This window comes from Phoenix dactylifera, unplaced genomic scaffold, assembly GCF_009389715.1.
Source record: "Phoenix dactylifera cultivar Barhee BC4 unplaced genomic scaffold, palm_55x_up_171113_PBpolish2nd_filt_p 000112F, whole genome shotgun sequence".
In the NCBI taxonomy this organism is placed as follows: domain Eukaryota; kingdom Viridiplantae; phylum Streptophyta; class Magnoliopsida; order Arecales; family Arecaceae; genus Phoenix; species Phoenix dactylifera.
Window position 1 is genome coordinate 670,873 of NW_024067684.1, and position 15,566 is coordinate 686,438.

General features: G+C 38.3%; 1 protein-coding gene across 2 annotated transcripts; it reads left to right on the plus strand.

Moving 5' to 3' along the window:
* The first annotated feature begins 3,550 nt into the window (after positions 1–3,550).
* Positions 3,551–14,229, plus strand: LOC103697503. 2 transcript variants are annotated; one of them, XM_039116571.1, is made up of 5 exons: positions 3,677–4,635; positions 4,772–4,878; positions 11,953–12,418; positions 12,949–13,064; positions 13,932–14,229. In XM_039116571.1, the coding sequence occupies exons 1-5, from the start codon at positions 4,378–4,380 to the stop codon at positions 14,134–14,136; spliced, it is 1,152 nt and encodes a 383-aa protein (XP_038972499.1). In that variant the 5' UTR covers positions 3,677–4,377; the 3' UTR covers positions 14,137–14,229. The 2 variants fall into 2 exon arrangements, with proteins under 2 accessions (XP_038972500.1, XP_038972499.1); XM_039116572.1 differs by lacking the exon at positions 4,772–4,878 and having other exon boundaries at positions 3,551–4,635.
* The last annotated feature ends 1,337 nt before the right edge of the window (positions 14,230–15,566 follow it).

Here is a 15,566-nt window from a genome sequence, read left to right on the forward strand (position 1 = left end):
CCACACCCCGACCTGGGCAAGAAGGTGAGGCCTCATGTGGCTTCTTGGGGAACGTTGACATAACATCTTCTATCACTGCCTTACGCTTAGTGACAACCGCCTTTCTCACTAAGAACTTGTCCATGTCTATAGAGACAAAAGTGAAGTCAAGAAAAGTTAGTGGGAACTCTAAGATTGATTGGAGGAACTCTTATCTTGAGGCTAAACAGGGCTCAGTCTGGCATTGACTGAAGTTTGCTTAGCTAGCTCCCAAATAGGAGGAGCCTTGATGTCATGCAAGGACTCCAAGATCTATTGTTTAGCATCGGAGAGAACGGAAACTTGATTCATACTATTATTGGGGAAGCGGTCCTTCTAGCCATGCACTAAATAAGGATTACCCTAAATCAGCCAGAAGCTCTTTCAATCTAAGATGTACCTCAAGCCTTGCATGATAGGGTGCTCCTGAGGATATAGCATGCACAAAATAGCTCGACAGTAGTTTTTATACCATACAAGGATAGTTTTGGTTACCATCTATTGCAATTGGATGGTATAGTGATAGAATAGGGTAGGAACGAGATTCATTATCTTTATGCAATAAATGAGGAATCAAATCTTCGGTATCTTATTACTATTTGTGTTGTGTTCAGTACAAACAATTATTTATATAATAATACCAATCTTTTTGAATTATTTGCGAGATTGTGACAAGTTACCATTTAGATAATCATATTAAGCCTTATTTATTAGATATTTTGCTAAAATATTATTATATCAAACTTTTTCAAGCATTACTGAAATAGTTGTTTGTTGGGGAGCTCTTCTATCCCGAATCCTCGTCATATTTGGCATGGTTGATATATATATATATATATATATATATATATATATATATATATATATATATATATATATATATATATATATATATATATATATATATATATATATATATATATATATATTGAGATGGACATGGTTGATATTTTTCAATTGCTAATGTTTAAGAAAGTTAAAATTTCTAGAATAGAAATTAAGAATTCACCATAGAAGCCCATTAGGTAGACAAATATTTTTCTCCATCATATTGTGTATTTAAGATGTTTGGCCCCATACATTTTTCCACGTTGACTCCATTAATGAAGTTTTTCCCTTTTTTTTCCCCTTCTACCATATTTAATGTGTGATTTCTTTTTGGTTTTTAATAGCGCTTCTTTCGTGGATGCCACTATAATAGGCAGCCCTTATTGATCAGGACTTTAATTGCTGGTCCGCAGGACAAAGATTTTATAATTAGCAGTCCCTAGCCCATCATTATACTTCTTAAAATTTCGAGAATACTAAATTCCAAGATTTTAGCAAATCCTGCACATCCAATTCTCTTCTTTCCCTTCATTCAATCATCTCCTTCTTTAAAAGAAGCCCTTGAAGAAATTCCTTTCAGCTCTGTTTATTCCATCAATCCCTAAAAAGTTCTCCAAAGAAGATCCCTCCCCACTCTATTTTATCATTCTCTTTTCCTACATCATTAAAAAAATTATAGAAAATCTCTTCCCACTCTATTTCACCATTCTCTTTTCTTACATCATTAAAAAAAAGTTGTAGAAAATCCTTTCCCACTTTGTTTCACCATTCTCTTTTCCTCCATCAATAAGAAAATATATAAAGAAATCCCTTGCCTGCTCTGTTTCACCAATCTTTTTTCCTCCATCATTTAAAAAATCTGTAAAGAAATCTCTTGCCTTCTCTATTTGACCATTATCTTCTACTCCATCCAATTCTTTCCTGATACCTCCCTAGAAAAATCCTAAATTGGATCCAAAATTGATGGGTTGGTATGAGCTTATCCATATAGTTATGCACTCTTTAAATAGAAATCAATTTTTTGACCCAACTTTCGTGCTTTAGTGAGTCGTTTCTTCACTACGCCCTGTTTCACCATTCTCTTTTTCTCTTTTATCTAAAAAATTTATAAAAAATTCCTCACCTAGTCTATTTCAACATTCTTCTTTTCTACCTTATTAAAAACTTATAAAAAAACTCTAAACGACTATATTTCACTATCACTTTTTCCTCTATCATAAAGAGAAATCGCTAAAAAAATATCCCCATGCTCTTTAAAAACGATCAATAGCTTCAAAGGACATAAACAACCTGATTTTCATGGACATGTGCTCCTATGGTAATGAAATTCATATTATTTTTATCCTACAAGACATAACCCTCGATCATATTTCCAGTAAAATAGTAGAGAATTAGAAGCATCTATCTCTTATAATGATAGATGTGAAATTCTACGTTCCAAATAATAGTAGAATGCTTGTTACTGTTATAGTGGATAAATATGTTAGGAATATGCATGAAATTCATGTAAAGTTAAAGGCTGTGATAATTGCAATGGTTGTCCATCATTCCAGGAGGTTAGAATGTGCGTGCACCTATAGGTTATTTGTATTCTATTGTATAGTAAGTGTGTGTAATTGTGTGCATTGTTTTGATGATTAGGTCCAAATTTGCAGCATTTGTACCAAACTTGGATGGAGAAGAATGTCACGGTACTGGGACTCAAATTAGGAGAAAATTAGGTAATTCAAGTGGATTTCTACAGGGAAAATGAACTATAGCAATCAAAAAGAACTTAGTCATGATCACATAATATACTCTGAGTAGTGACTTCAACTTAGAAAAACATCTGGAGCTAGGATTTAAGTGATTCACAATAATGATCACCGATTGAAAGCAAATGCAGCAATAATGTCACCTTCATTTTACCATACTATCCATTCACCAATCCCCATCTTCTAAACTAGCAGAGTACAGCCAAATCTCTAGATTTGAACAAGAACCACAGCATCAAAAGAGCATGCTCTATCAAAAGTAATAGTGTTCCATTCTTGTTAATAAATATTGTTTTAATCTTATTAATCAATCACAATTTCTACAAAAAATGCGCAACAAATATCAGATTCGCATTGGAGATTACAACTAGAACTAAACAACTCACGAAGATTTTACAATATATATTGGTGCATAGTGGACTTAGTCATGCCCCTTTTTACTTTAGTTGTTGCATCCCTGCTGCAGCAAATCAAGGAAGGGCCTTTTACATGTTTGATAGCCTCCTCCAAAGAAAAGGTTACCTATGCATGAATGAACTATTTATAATTGTTATTACAATTATAAAAAATTATTACAACTGATAATTATGATGCTCAACAAGAGATGCCAAATTGTCATTAAACAATATTCGCAAAATATCAAAAGAATAATTTGCATTCCAGTAATGATTCATGTTCCATCAATGTGAAATTTGCAAGTCAATCTACAATATGATTTGCCTGTGGGTATGCATGCTAAGGTATATGTTGTTCAGGTGATTGGAATAGATCCTGTATATTCTTCACAATGGGTTTAATTTCAAAGTATTCTCTCACGCTTTTGCAGAATATTGATTACATTCGATGATTAGCCTAGTAAAATGAAGGTTAGAAGCAACAGAGAGAGCATCTCCAACCATTCATGCACAAGAAAGGCTATTAGGAGGAAATACCCTTGAATCTATAACGGTAAGTTAGCACTGTGATCTTTAAAGATAAAACCAACACCTGCAACAACATCACAATTATTAAATAGATTTATCAATTCAACCTTAACCCAAATTGAAAACGTAAATACTTTAGATTAACTTATGCACTACTATATTCCAGATTAGATATTCCAACCCGAGAAGATTTGGTTGACCAGTACTATATTTGTTACCATATCAAAACAAACAACAATAAATATCCAATGTGGTTGATTGGATCAAAGAGCCGACACACTCTAATCTTTCACCCTTTTTCAGAAAGATCATGCATCAATCGAAGAGGAGATCGAACAGAAATCAAGAACCATCCGAAAATGGCGAGCTGCTTAGTCCGACCCATGGCTAAAATGATTGGGGAAGCGCATGAGCAGCGACTATGATGGAAACCCAGGGAGGGTGGTGGAGGTAGGGAGCCATGAATGGAGAGGCGGGTGCTAGTGAGGTCGTAGATTTGGGATGGAGAGGTTGAAGAAGACGCAGAAGAGGGAAAGGAAATTAAGTGGAAAAATGTATATAGATCATTTTAGAATTAGAGAAAATAAGCTGGGAGTTAGAAAAACTATAAATTTTGGACGGGGTGTTATAGTTTTGGTAATCAGAGATTAAAAATCCAAGCTCGGTCCACGGAAGGAGACCTAGTGCCTTCCATGATTATAATAGTAGAGATTAGAATTTATAGATTATTAATTTTTAGAAAAAATAAAATTTTTATTTAAGGTAATCAAAGCAGAGCAAGAGAGTCTGAGACCGTGGGTGAGAGCAGAGAGGGAGGGAGAGGGAGAGAGAGAGAGAGAGAGAGAGAGAGAGAGATGGGGAAGCGCGGGAAGAAGCTGACGGAGCGACAAAAGTCTCGATGCCTCCCTCGCGCCGGCGACGACGACGTCTTGCCTTCTTCCGCCTACGACCTCCCGTCACCGCCAACAAGGGACCAGGAAGGAGGCGAAGAAGAAAAAACCGAGGAAGTTGAAGACGAAGAAGAGCAAAATGGAGATGGAGAAGGGCGAGCTGAGGAGTGGGCTTCTTCTGGTCCTCCATCCAAATTCCATCTCTATCAGAGATCTGTCCAGGTACCCTTTCTTTATCTCTTTTTCCGGTTCTTTTTTTCCTCCTGTCGTTAGCTAGGGTTTGTTTCTTTCCTTTCTCTGTCTTCGCTGTTCTTTAAATATATTTTTTGGTGAGTTTGGATGGTGGGATTGGGTGCAGTCGCCGAAGGGGGACATAAGCTACATGCAGAAGTTCTTCCTCATGTACGTCGGGGGAAGATTTCCGCTCCACTTGCAAGAGGATTTCTGTGGCACCGCCCTTCTCAGGTGGATATGTTTGTCATATCTTGTCTTGTGTTTTTTCCTTTTTTTTTGGTACTTTGTGGCCTTCCTTGATTGAAATTTCTGCTTATATTTTTGCTTTAGGGGATAGGTTTTATGATGGAGGGACTAGAAACGTCACAGAAAGAGATGATTTAGGACAAAATATGTACAAATTTTTCCTCTTGTTGTTGTGTATCATGTCTATAGTAGGATCTTAATGATAAATTGATGTTTTATTGAGCTGGCACTCCCTTAAATTAGAATATGGGGTAAATATCAATTCTCGAGAGTGTAAAGATGTTTGGCACTCTAATTAAGATATGGAAACAGAGATGAAGGACATATGGGAGAAAAAACTCCTGCAAATACTTCTACATTTTGATGTAGCCATGTGTGTGTATGTTTTGGGGATAGAGGGATTAATGAAAAAGGTAATAGAGGGTGCAAAAGCTAGAAAGGTTGCCCCATGCAGGTATCCCATTTCTTCACACAAGGTACATTAGCATAAAAACAAGGTTGCTTAGCTACTTAGGAAGCTAGGAAAGAGTTGGTTGTATCCTATGTGGGTGATTGAGGAAGGACGGCTTACTTAGGAGGCCAGTTTTACATGGTCTTAATGGTGGCTGGATTTCTTCTAAGTTGTGTTTTGTGATAGCATGCAGGAGAGCTCATCCACTTAATCAAATCTGAAGCAAGGATAGCTTCCATAAGACATATTGGTTTCCTTATATATGTTGAGGATATGACTAAGTGGTTCGCTTTGAGGCCTACCTTGATCAAGGGATACAAAAAAGATTTAGGTCCTGTTTGGAAAATCCAGCAGGTTTGGGTTGGATTATGAATTGCACAGTCTATTTAAGTAAGGCTCATGTCAACCCAATCCCTCTTCAGCCGACATCCTGTGAGAGAGAAAAATGCATCTATAGGTCTTTCTTTCATCCTGCAGTCCAACAGGCCCATAAATGGGATTTAGGCCAAGGCTAGGATGGGCCTTTAAAAAAAATGGATTGTGCAGGCTAACAAACCCAATTCCTAAGGGAAATCCATCCCAGTTGTGCCGAATTTTCCAAACAGACCCCTATTATTTCATATCCCTAACCAAACCCTCCTACATTGGGATTGCTTATTAATGGTTGATCAAGCTTGATGGATTCACACTCTGAAACAAGTAGTTCTAGTCTTGGAGGTACAATATCAAACACTTGATGTCCATATGATGCATCATCTATCTTTATTTCATATCCTCCTTTTTCTTTACATACTATTTTGCTTAGTTTACTTGCTGATGTAGCATTATACACTATATTGATACACTTGCTCCCTTCAAGATAAATCCAACCCCTTTCGTTGTTCCCACAGCAATGGTAGAATCATCTCAAACTATCCAATTCAGGATGTATCGAGCTGTACAGACGGCGGACCGGAATGGTTTCGGCCTTCATATCGAGCAATCGGCAAGATAGGGAGAGAGGGAGAAGGAAAGAAAGGAAAAGAGAGAGAGGGGGAGGGAGAGGAAGGGAGAGAGAGAGAGAGATGGAGGGTCGCAGATGTCGGCGGATGGATGGGAAGGGGTGAGGAGGGGCCGAGGAAGGGCTCCACCCTCCGATTTTCTGTTTTGTTCGAAACAGGAGTCCCGGAGAGGGAGGGCTATTTTATTTTGGAGAAATTAAGCGAAGTCGGCAAGGAGGTCTTCACTTAATTTTTCCAAAATAAAAAATGGCCCCCCCTTCAGTTTTCTATTTCGAACGAAATAGGAAAATCGGAGGGTAGAGCCCTTCCTCTGCCCCTTCATGCCCCCCCACCCTTTACGGCCGTCCGCCGGCCTCCTTTAGCTGTCCGCCACCCTCTTCTCTCTCTGCCTTCCTCTCTTTCCCTTCCTCTCCTTCTCCCTCTCCCTCTCCCACAATGATCCTTGGTTCCCACCAATCTATATAGGGTGTTTTAAGAAGTGAATTTCTTCATAGCAAGGTTAGGGGAAAGAATGGAAAAGGCAATTTCACTATATTTATGTCTGAAACGGGGCCTATCACAAGAATATTTCTTTTATCAGGATGATAACTCTGAAAGATAGATTTTCCATCTTTTCTCTCACCTTGGAATAAATATAATGGGGAGAGGGGGCTAATTTGAATCACTTGGGTCAAATAAGAACAGCCCCTACATTCAAAGCCCCCTTTTTACCATTAGCAAGAACTTGTTTCAGTTGCATATCATAAGGGATTCGAACAACTGCTTCAAATACAGTATCAGGAAGCACGGCTTGTGGATATATCCATGTGCTTATTAGCTAAATGAAAATTAGCACATACAATTCGTCCAATTGCTTCTTGTGGATTTCAGTAACCCTGCTGCGCAAAAATGGGATATGCATTTGAAATAGATGCCCGAGTTATTACATATATCATGATCGATATAGAAATCGATTGAGTCATCTGTTCCTTTACCCAAGAAAAAGTATTTCTATTTTGCATGTCCAATCATTGATCCCGGAATTTCTACAAAAATAATAATATGTATATATTTATTTATTTATATGTGTGTATATATGTGTGTGTGTGTGTGTATAAAAGGGTGGTTGGGGGGGGGGGTGGTTTGCTCCTAATTAGGGTTGTTAACGAGCCGAGCCGAGCCCGAGCCTGGGAGAGCTCGGCTCGGCTCGTTTCACATAAGCTCGGGCTCGGTAACGAGCTCTATATTGGGCTCGAGCTCGGGCTTGCTTGGCAAAGCAAAAGCTCGGGCTTGAGCTCGTAAAGCTCGTTTCAATTACGAGCTCCAGAACGAGCCCGAGCTCGGGCTCGTAATCGGGCTCGAGCTCGGGCTCGATAACAGGCTATTTTTCTCTATGTGGTCAGATTTTTATGAATTATGGTGCTAAAATAAGATCTTTCAGTGGGAGACTAGAGCTTGTTTGGGCTAGTGAGCTGCTCGGGCTCGAGCTCAGGCTCGGATGTAAACAAGCCTCATATTGGGCTCGGGCTCGGGCTCATTTGACTAACGAGCCGAGCCTGAGCCGGATTTTTACCGAGCCGAGCCTGAGCCGGATTTTTACCGAGCCGAGCCCAAGGCCGAGCAGCTCGGCTCATTAACAGCCCTACTTCTAATCACCGAGGTTTTATGTCACATATAATCAGATTTCTAGTCCAATATATCCTTTCTAATCTATTTAAAATAGGGATACTCCTAACAAGTTTGGCATTGTGTATTTAAAGCTACAGAGTCTTCAATCTGCAACATTTGTTTTTTGAGAGTGCATAAGACCATCATAGCGTGGTCTGAGATAGCTGCAGGCATTAATTTAATTTTGGTTTCGTGTCAAGGCACATTATATGTGAGGATAGATGGTGCTCGTGAGACGTGAAAGGTGACCAATTTTGTAGCTATTAACTGGGGTTCTATCTTGATGCTTGGAAATCAAGGATGATGATATTTGGTTTGATCTTGAAATGCTTTATGAGGAAATTGGTAACATAGAGGCTATACAAAATATAAGGCTGTATGTGTTTTTGTAAGGTGGTTTTGCCTACTTTTCACTTTCATCTTAAATATGTTTTCCTGCTATAATCTCTGGAGATGACTTAGCTTTTCCAATGATGCCTGTATTTCAAATAACAAGTTGGACCAAAGACAAGTTCATATCACCACTCGGGAGGAGCATTGTGTCACTGGGATGTTTCAAGAGATCAGGAAAAAAAAAGTGAAAAGAATGATCCGAAGCTCACTCCTTGGACTGGTAGTGATGCATTTAGACCAAGAAGAGCTTATTGAACTATCAGTGATATATGCGGCACATTTTCTTGATGAGTGACCCTAGGGATGTTGTTTGGCCACCCATGTCTACTACTGTAGTATTATTTTTCTTTCTTTTGTTGGCTGCCACAATAAGTTTTATTTTGTTCAAAAAAGAGAGCTATTAAGTGAATTGGTCTAAAGTGTTTTCACCCCTTTTTTCTCTCTTCTAGAACTTAAATGAGTTATTGGGTTTCCTAACCATTAGTAGCAGTCCTTGTTTCTAGTTTCGAGACTTGCTATCTTGCTTTCTATTCATTAAGGCTATGTTTGGCATCACTGTCACTTTTCTTTTTTAAAAAAAAATTGAAAACCGAAAGTCTATTTCGATTTTTTTCATATTTTTGACAATAGAAAATATGTTTGGTTCACTCCTTTTTTATAAAAAAAACAAGAGGAGCCACTTGACCATGTTGAGGTTGAGAAGCAGCATCAGGAGGAGGAGGCGGGCAGCTTGAGCATTGCTGATGGCCTCGTGATTGGTGCACTCGCCAAGGGTCTCGAGGATGAAGCTGGTTTGGGCGACATTGGAGATGGTGGTGGCCATGGCAGAGTCCAACCATGGCCACCTGGATGGCTGCAAGGCCACTAGGCAATGTCGTCATCGCCAATAGGGAGCTCATTGAGGGCGTAGGGGGGGGGGGATTGCAGAGCGGGGGAGAAGGCAAGGAGAGGTGGGTTTGGTGGAAGAGGCCAGCGGTAGACTTGATCTAGATGTCGGCTAGGTGGGAGAGGCAGACATGCTCAATGGCGATGACGTGCTCGATGGCGGTGACATGCTCGATGGCGTGCTCGAGGCAAACAGGGGGAGGTAGGGCAGAGATAATGCAGAGAGGTTAGGCGGAGGGGATGAGAGAGGGGTGAAAGCCCACTTTTTATTATAAAAAAAAGTGAAAAGTTTCACATCTACTTTTTATAGAAATAATAAAATTTGTTTAAAGAAAAACAAAACAAGGTAACCAAAAATGATTTTTTGCATTGGATTCCGTGTTTCTGTTTAAAAATAGAAAAAAAAAGAGGGGAAAAAATAGTACCAAACAGGGCCTTTGACTCAGTAGGGTCTTTCAAGAGATCGGGAAAAAAAAAGAAAGTGAAAAGAATGATCTAAGGTTCATTTGTGCTGGTGGTGATGCATTTAGATTGAGAAGAGTTTAATCAATTGGATAGAACTATTTAGAAATACATGCAGCACATTTTCTTGAGCGACTCTAAGGATGCTTGGTGTGGCCACCTATATCTACTACTATAGTAGTTTTTTTCTTCCTTTGTTGGCTCCCACAATGTTTTTTTTTTTGTGTATTTTGGAGTGCAGATTAAAAGGAAAAAAGAGAGCTAATAAGTGGATTGGTCTAAACTGTCCCCCCCCCCCCCATCCCCTCTTTCTCTCTTCTGGAGCTTAAATGAGGTATCGGGCCTCCTAACCATCAGTTGCAGTCTTTGTTTCTGGTCTGGAGACTTGCTATCTTGCTTTCTGTTTATTAAATCTTCTATTTCTTATTTGATCTTTTAGATTAAAAATGACACTGTTGCTCTAACATTTGTGTCTCCTTAATTTTTTGTCCTGCAACATGCATCAAAATTAATGTAGATGATCTATATTTGCATCAGAGGGATTTATCTCACTAGTACGCTAATGAACAAATAATTCCTATTTCCGATCTTTGAAGCTTCATACACTGCATGGCATCATATCTTTCAATCTTATCCGGATGAGATTGAAGGGGATTAACTTCTAGTTCTTGCAACAACCATTGCAATGTGTGAATTTCTTAACTAAACTTTTAGCATAGAATCTGTCACCTGGTTCAAGGCTTCCTAGAAGCTAAAAAAATGGATGCCTTCCAAAAGCTTGATAAATTACCAAAAATTACCGGGTTGAGATTCTTTTCACTAAAAAGTGTATAAACACTCCACCTCCACTCCATACTCATCCTCCTCATGATGTTGGAGGCAGATAGTGCTCGCTTTAGAAGTTATAAATCTGGGAGCTGCCTTCTTGGTATCTGTATCTCAAGTTCAATAATTAGAATGATACGAAAAGAATTTAATTAAGGGTTGGGGATTCAATGTGATTGGCTCAATATCATTTGTTTGACCAGTAAAATTTTGAAGCATTCTGTGTGAGCCATGCTGTTTTTCTTCCCACTTCTCTAGTGCTCTAGTAGTCTTAGTGACTATAACATTATGCAACATTATGAGTTCATAGAGGATTCGTCTTGTCAAGGCCGGAGCTATTTTAGCAATTTCGCTCCACATACCTGTCAAAGGAAGCCTCTGGAGCAGCTTGCCTCACATGAAGCTTTGGTATTGGCTTTTGGTGTTCCTGTAATGCCACATCTTGAGGATGATTTTTTTTTCCCACATGTTACTCTTATCTTCGACATTTTTTGCCCTTTCAATAGAAGTTCTCTCTTTTATCTATTAAAAGGATCTAGATACTGATATGGGTGCCATATTTTTTTAGAATGTGAATGGAGAGTAGCTTTGATCCACGTATTATGGTTCAAAAATGGTGTGATTATTTTTTTTCTCTAAGTATTATTTAGAAGGATGAGGAGATATGAAAACATGAGGAGCATATGTATCTCAAGCCTTATTACAAGCGTATATATTTCTCTATGGTTTCCACTGCCACCTTATGTAACCTTCACTGAGAATCTACATCTTCACAGCACTTTTAAAGAAAAAGACCTAATTGGCATCTTGCCTCGTACTTGATGGACTCATCTCTCTCTCTCTCTCTCTCGCCCCACCCCTCTCTCTCTGTCCCCCCATCCTTTTTCCTTTAACATTAGTAATATCATAGACAAAAGAATAGTTGTTTTTGATTTTCACTTGGAAAATATTATTGATTTGAGGCCTTGTTTCCATGTGCAATCCCTGTAAAAATTAAATTTCGTTACTTCAGGAAATGAAAACAACAATCCTTGTCTTAGCAACTTGAGAACATGCTTTTTGTTGACATCATTTGCCAAAAAGCAAAATCTTCATATAATTTGGTCATTGAAAAGAGAATAACTGATGTGGAAGGTAGCACTAAATTCTGTATTAATTATGCAGGATCATCCCTATAATTGAGTACGAAAAGAATGACGGACTTCACTGACCACTAATAGATGCATTTAGAAGAACTTGGCTTCATAAGCTGCTCTTGTTCTTTTTTTAATTGTCTTGCTCCTTTTACTTCTAAGATGTGGTTCTTAGATTGTCATTTGGATCACATATGTTCCTTTTCCTTTGTGTGATTGTAATTTTGGGACTAAAGTAGCTCATTCCCTTTATATTTGGCAGTTCTGAGTGGCTCCATAGTGACCCAAGACGGACGGCAGTGGGTCTAGATTTAGACCTTGAGGCACTTAACTGGTGCCTTGAGAACAATTTAAATAAGGTTGGGGCTGATGGATATTCTAGGATCTCGCTTTTTCATGGTAATGTTCTGCAGCCTCAAATGGCCCGCCTGGTCAAACACAGAGTAGAAGATCTCATGAAAGATCTAGCTTTAAGTGATGAAGATTGTTCCATTCAAATGTTCTCTAGCAGTTCAACCATGGAAGAAGCTGTTCTGCCTGGCAGAGACATCATCTGTGCATTCAATTACAGCTGCTGTTGCCTCCACAAACGCACAGATTTGGTCTTGTACTTCAAGCATGCTTTTCATGCATTGTCTAAAAAGGGTGGTATCTTTGTAATGGACCTGTATGGTGGTAGATCTTCAGAGTGCAAGCTACGGCTGCAGAGGAGATTCCCTGACTTTACAGTAAGTTCTGCACATTATATGACCAGTAAAGTCTGCGTAAGCAGGTACTTTATGATTATATCATAAGCAATACCTAATGCATAGTCGGAATATACTCCCCAGATAGGAAGGCAAGCTATTCTTTATGCAGGGAGAAAAATTTTGGCGACCCTTTTTCAAAATAATCACCTAGCAAGTTAATTTTAACCTTCAAACCCTTTGTAATTTTCCTAGTTGGAGCAGCTCTCAGTAATAATTGGATACAGGAATTTAAGCTAAACAGATGGATCTGTAAGCATGTGAATACAGGTAACTTTGAAGGTCTTCATATCTCCATCTATTTCATGAATAGGGAAGTATACATAAGGCTGCTTTGACAAATTAAAAATTTATTATCTGGCTTACATTAAACAATAAAAGAAACTGAAACTATTGATCAATTTTCACCATTTCTGTATGTTGGGTTTTTACCTATATCAGGAACAGTAAGTGCTTGTTTGCTTGAGAGTGCTTGTTTTATTTGTTGGCTTACTGCTTAGCTTCATGTGCAGTATGTCTGGGAGCAAGCAGAGTTTGATATCATAAACCGCAGGACAAGAATCAGTCTTCACTTTCATCTTGGAAAGAAGCGGATGCTGCGGCATGCATTTGCATACGACTGGCGCTTGTAAGTTGCATCCAACAAATGAATGATGATATTGTTTTGCAAATCTATATTGTACCAGATATTTATATGATATTCTGCCAGGTTTGGATTTTGTGCATTGCTATACATGTACACCTCTTATGTTTGGGATGCTTGTAGAGGAACTCAATTTCTCTCCACAAAAAGATTAATATGCAGATTGGAATCTGGCATTTCTTGTTCTAGCATTGCCTCTCCTTCCAGATTTATTAGTATTCAAAAATGTTTTTATTAAAAGGCAACATATCCTTTTCTTCATCTACCCTAAATAGTTGGAAAAAAGCTAGATGATTATGACCTAGATGTAGCATCTAGGTCATCAAAATTTTCGTAGTAGCTTGCTGTAAGTAGTCCGATTAATGCAGAATGATGGTTGCAGATGAAATAGTAATGCCAATGAATTATATTGGGTTTTAAGAATAAAGTGGCCTTGAATATTTAAAGACTGGTTGGAAAAGTTTTATCTTCAAGTTTTGCATATAATCCTTGTTATTTTCACTTTTTTGATTGCATTACTCATTTTTCAACTTGAATAAGTAGGCAGGCTTTTGGCCATTGACAATGTGTAATATTGCTCTGCTGGATTGTTTTGTGGTCCATTCTTAATTAGTTAAGGAAGAAAGCATGGAAAGGTACCAGTTAAATGTTGAGCTTGGAATGAGTGCTTGGCACCCAATGTATCTTGTAGCATTATTTTAGAGCATGAGCTGTTTCTTCATCAAATCTCACTTCTCAGGAATCTTCAGTGTTAGGATGCTTCAGCCATCAGACTGATTACAAACTGAGTTGTTTGTTTCTTCTCGCATAAAATATCACCAAAGTTAGATGATCATAATCTTGCTGATGCAGGTGGTCATTGCCAGAAATTAAGGACTGTTTGGAGGAGGCTGGATTCCAATCTGTACATTTTTGGATGCGACAGATGCCAAACACCAATGATGATGAAAATCTGGAGGAATTCACTGTTGGTCGTGATGTCAAGTATGAAGAATTGTCATCTTTTCAGCAGCAAGATGCATGGAATGCATATATTGTTGGTGTGAAAAACAAGTAGCAAACATGTACAATTTTACCCATCTCATTGTTGCAAATATTTGACCTTAGCTCGACATAAAATTTAGCACTCATCCTATCGCATTTGACTTTACATAGAGTTCTGCTCGCCATTTCTGTTAATCCAGGCCCTCAATTTTGTTTCAAGGATATAGGGGATGACAGATAGTTTTAGGGAATGACAGATTTTCTGTCTGACTATTTCGTAAGCATGCCATCAGTCAGGTTGACAACTTAGTTTCTTGATAGTAAAACTTGTATTCCAAAATCAGCTATCCTTAAATCTGTCCCTTTTGGGGGTTTTGCTGGTTTCTTTGCTACTTAACAAACATTAGTTACATTGGACAACTTGAAAGAGTAGATGCCCTATAAGCCAATCATTTGATGGGTTTCTCTTTGTAATCCTCCAAATCATGTACTTTGACACTCGATATATATCAATAAAGGCATTGTGTTTCATCATTTGCTGCTTATCTATTTTATTATTGGATGATGAACCCCATAAATTAGGACATTGGTTTTAGGGTTATGATGAGATCATACCAGTGAGACCTAAAATCCTAAAATCCTAATTTAGAATATTCCCAGTCAAATTGGTATATTGAGTCGGGGATCAATATTACCGGAAAGACTGGCACATCTTATGTATGCTCAATGTAGAGGGTGATTGATCTCACAATCACTTGTGTGAGACACTAATACAAAGATGTGGGTGCTCATTAGAGGAATGAGTTCACTGAAATGACCAGCCATGAGAACATCTTATGGATTCTTACTTAATTATCAAAAGATGGTTCTCATAGTGGGAGTTGTGCAAGTGATCCTTAGACCTGAGATCACCATGGTACCTTGTGCACTTGAAGCTATGTTTTGGTTTACCCTCATTCACGACATTGCGTTGTGTACGGGGTATTCTGGATATGGTGGATTTTGTACGAAGGTTGTGAGTAGGTCAACAAGGAATCAGTCACTTCTAGTAAGAGAAGGTAACATCCTACTTACTCTAATCTTATGATGATTCAAGAAGCCTTTGATCAAAGCAAAATGAATATTAGAAAGAGTTTCTAATGTTTCATTATTTGAATTATCATATAAAAGATTGAGAGAGACATGAATAAGTGATTGAGTTTGATATTGATCCATACTCGAGCACTTATTCAGGATGTAGTATGACTGAGGGATTGAATTGCACAGTAACTTTCCACTGAAGGGTATGTTTGGATTTGTCCAATACATTCCTCATCTTCCGGGTAGACATGATACGTTGCTAGACGTCAATCATGTCTTGTGGGTTGATCGGATCAAAGAGTTTGATTAGATCAAAGCATCAGAAAGGTTCTGATTGCTAAGTCAGGTTTAGCACTAAATTGAACCTAAATTGGATTAGAGGTATTCTAATCAGGTTAGGTCAACTTGCACCTGCACCTACTG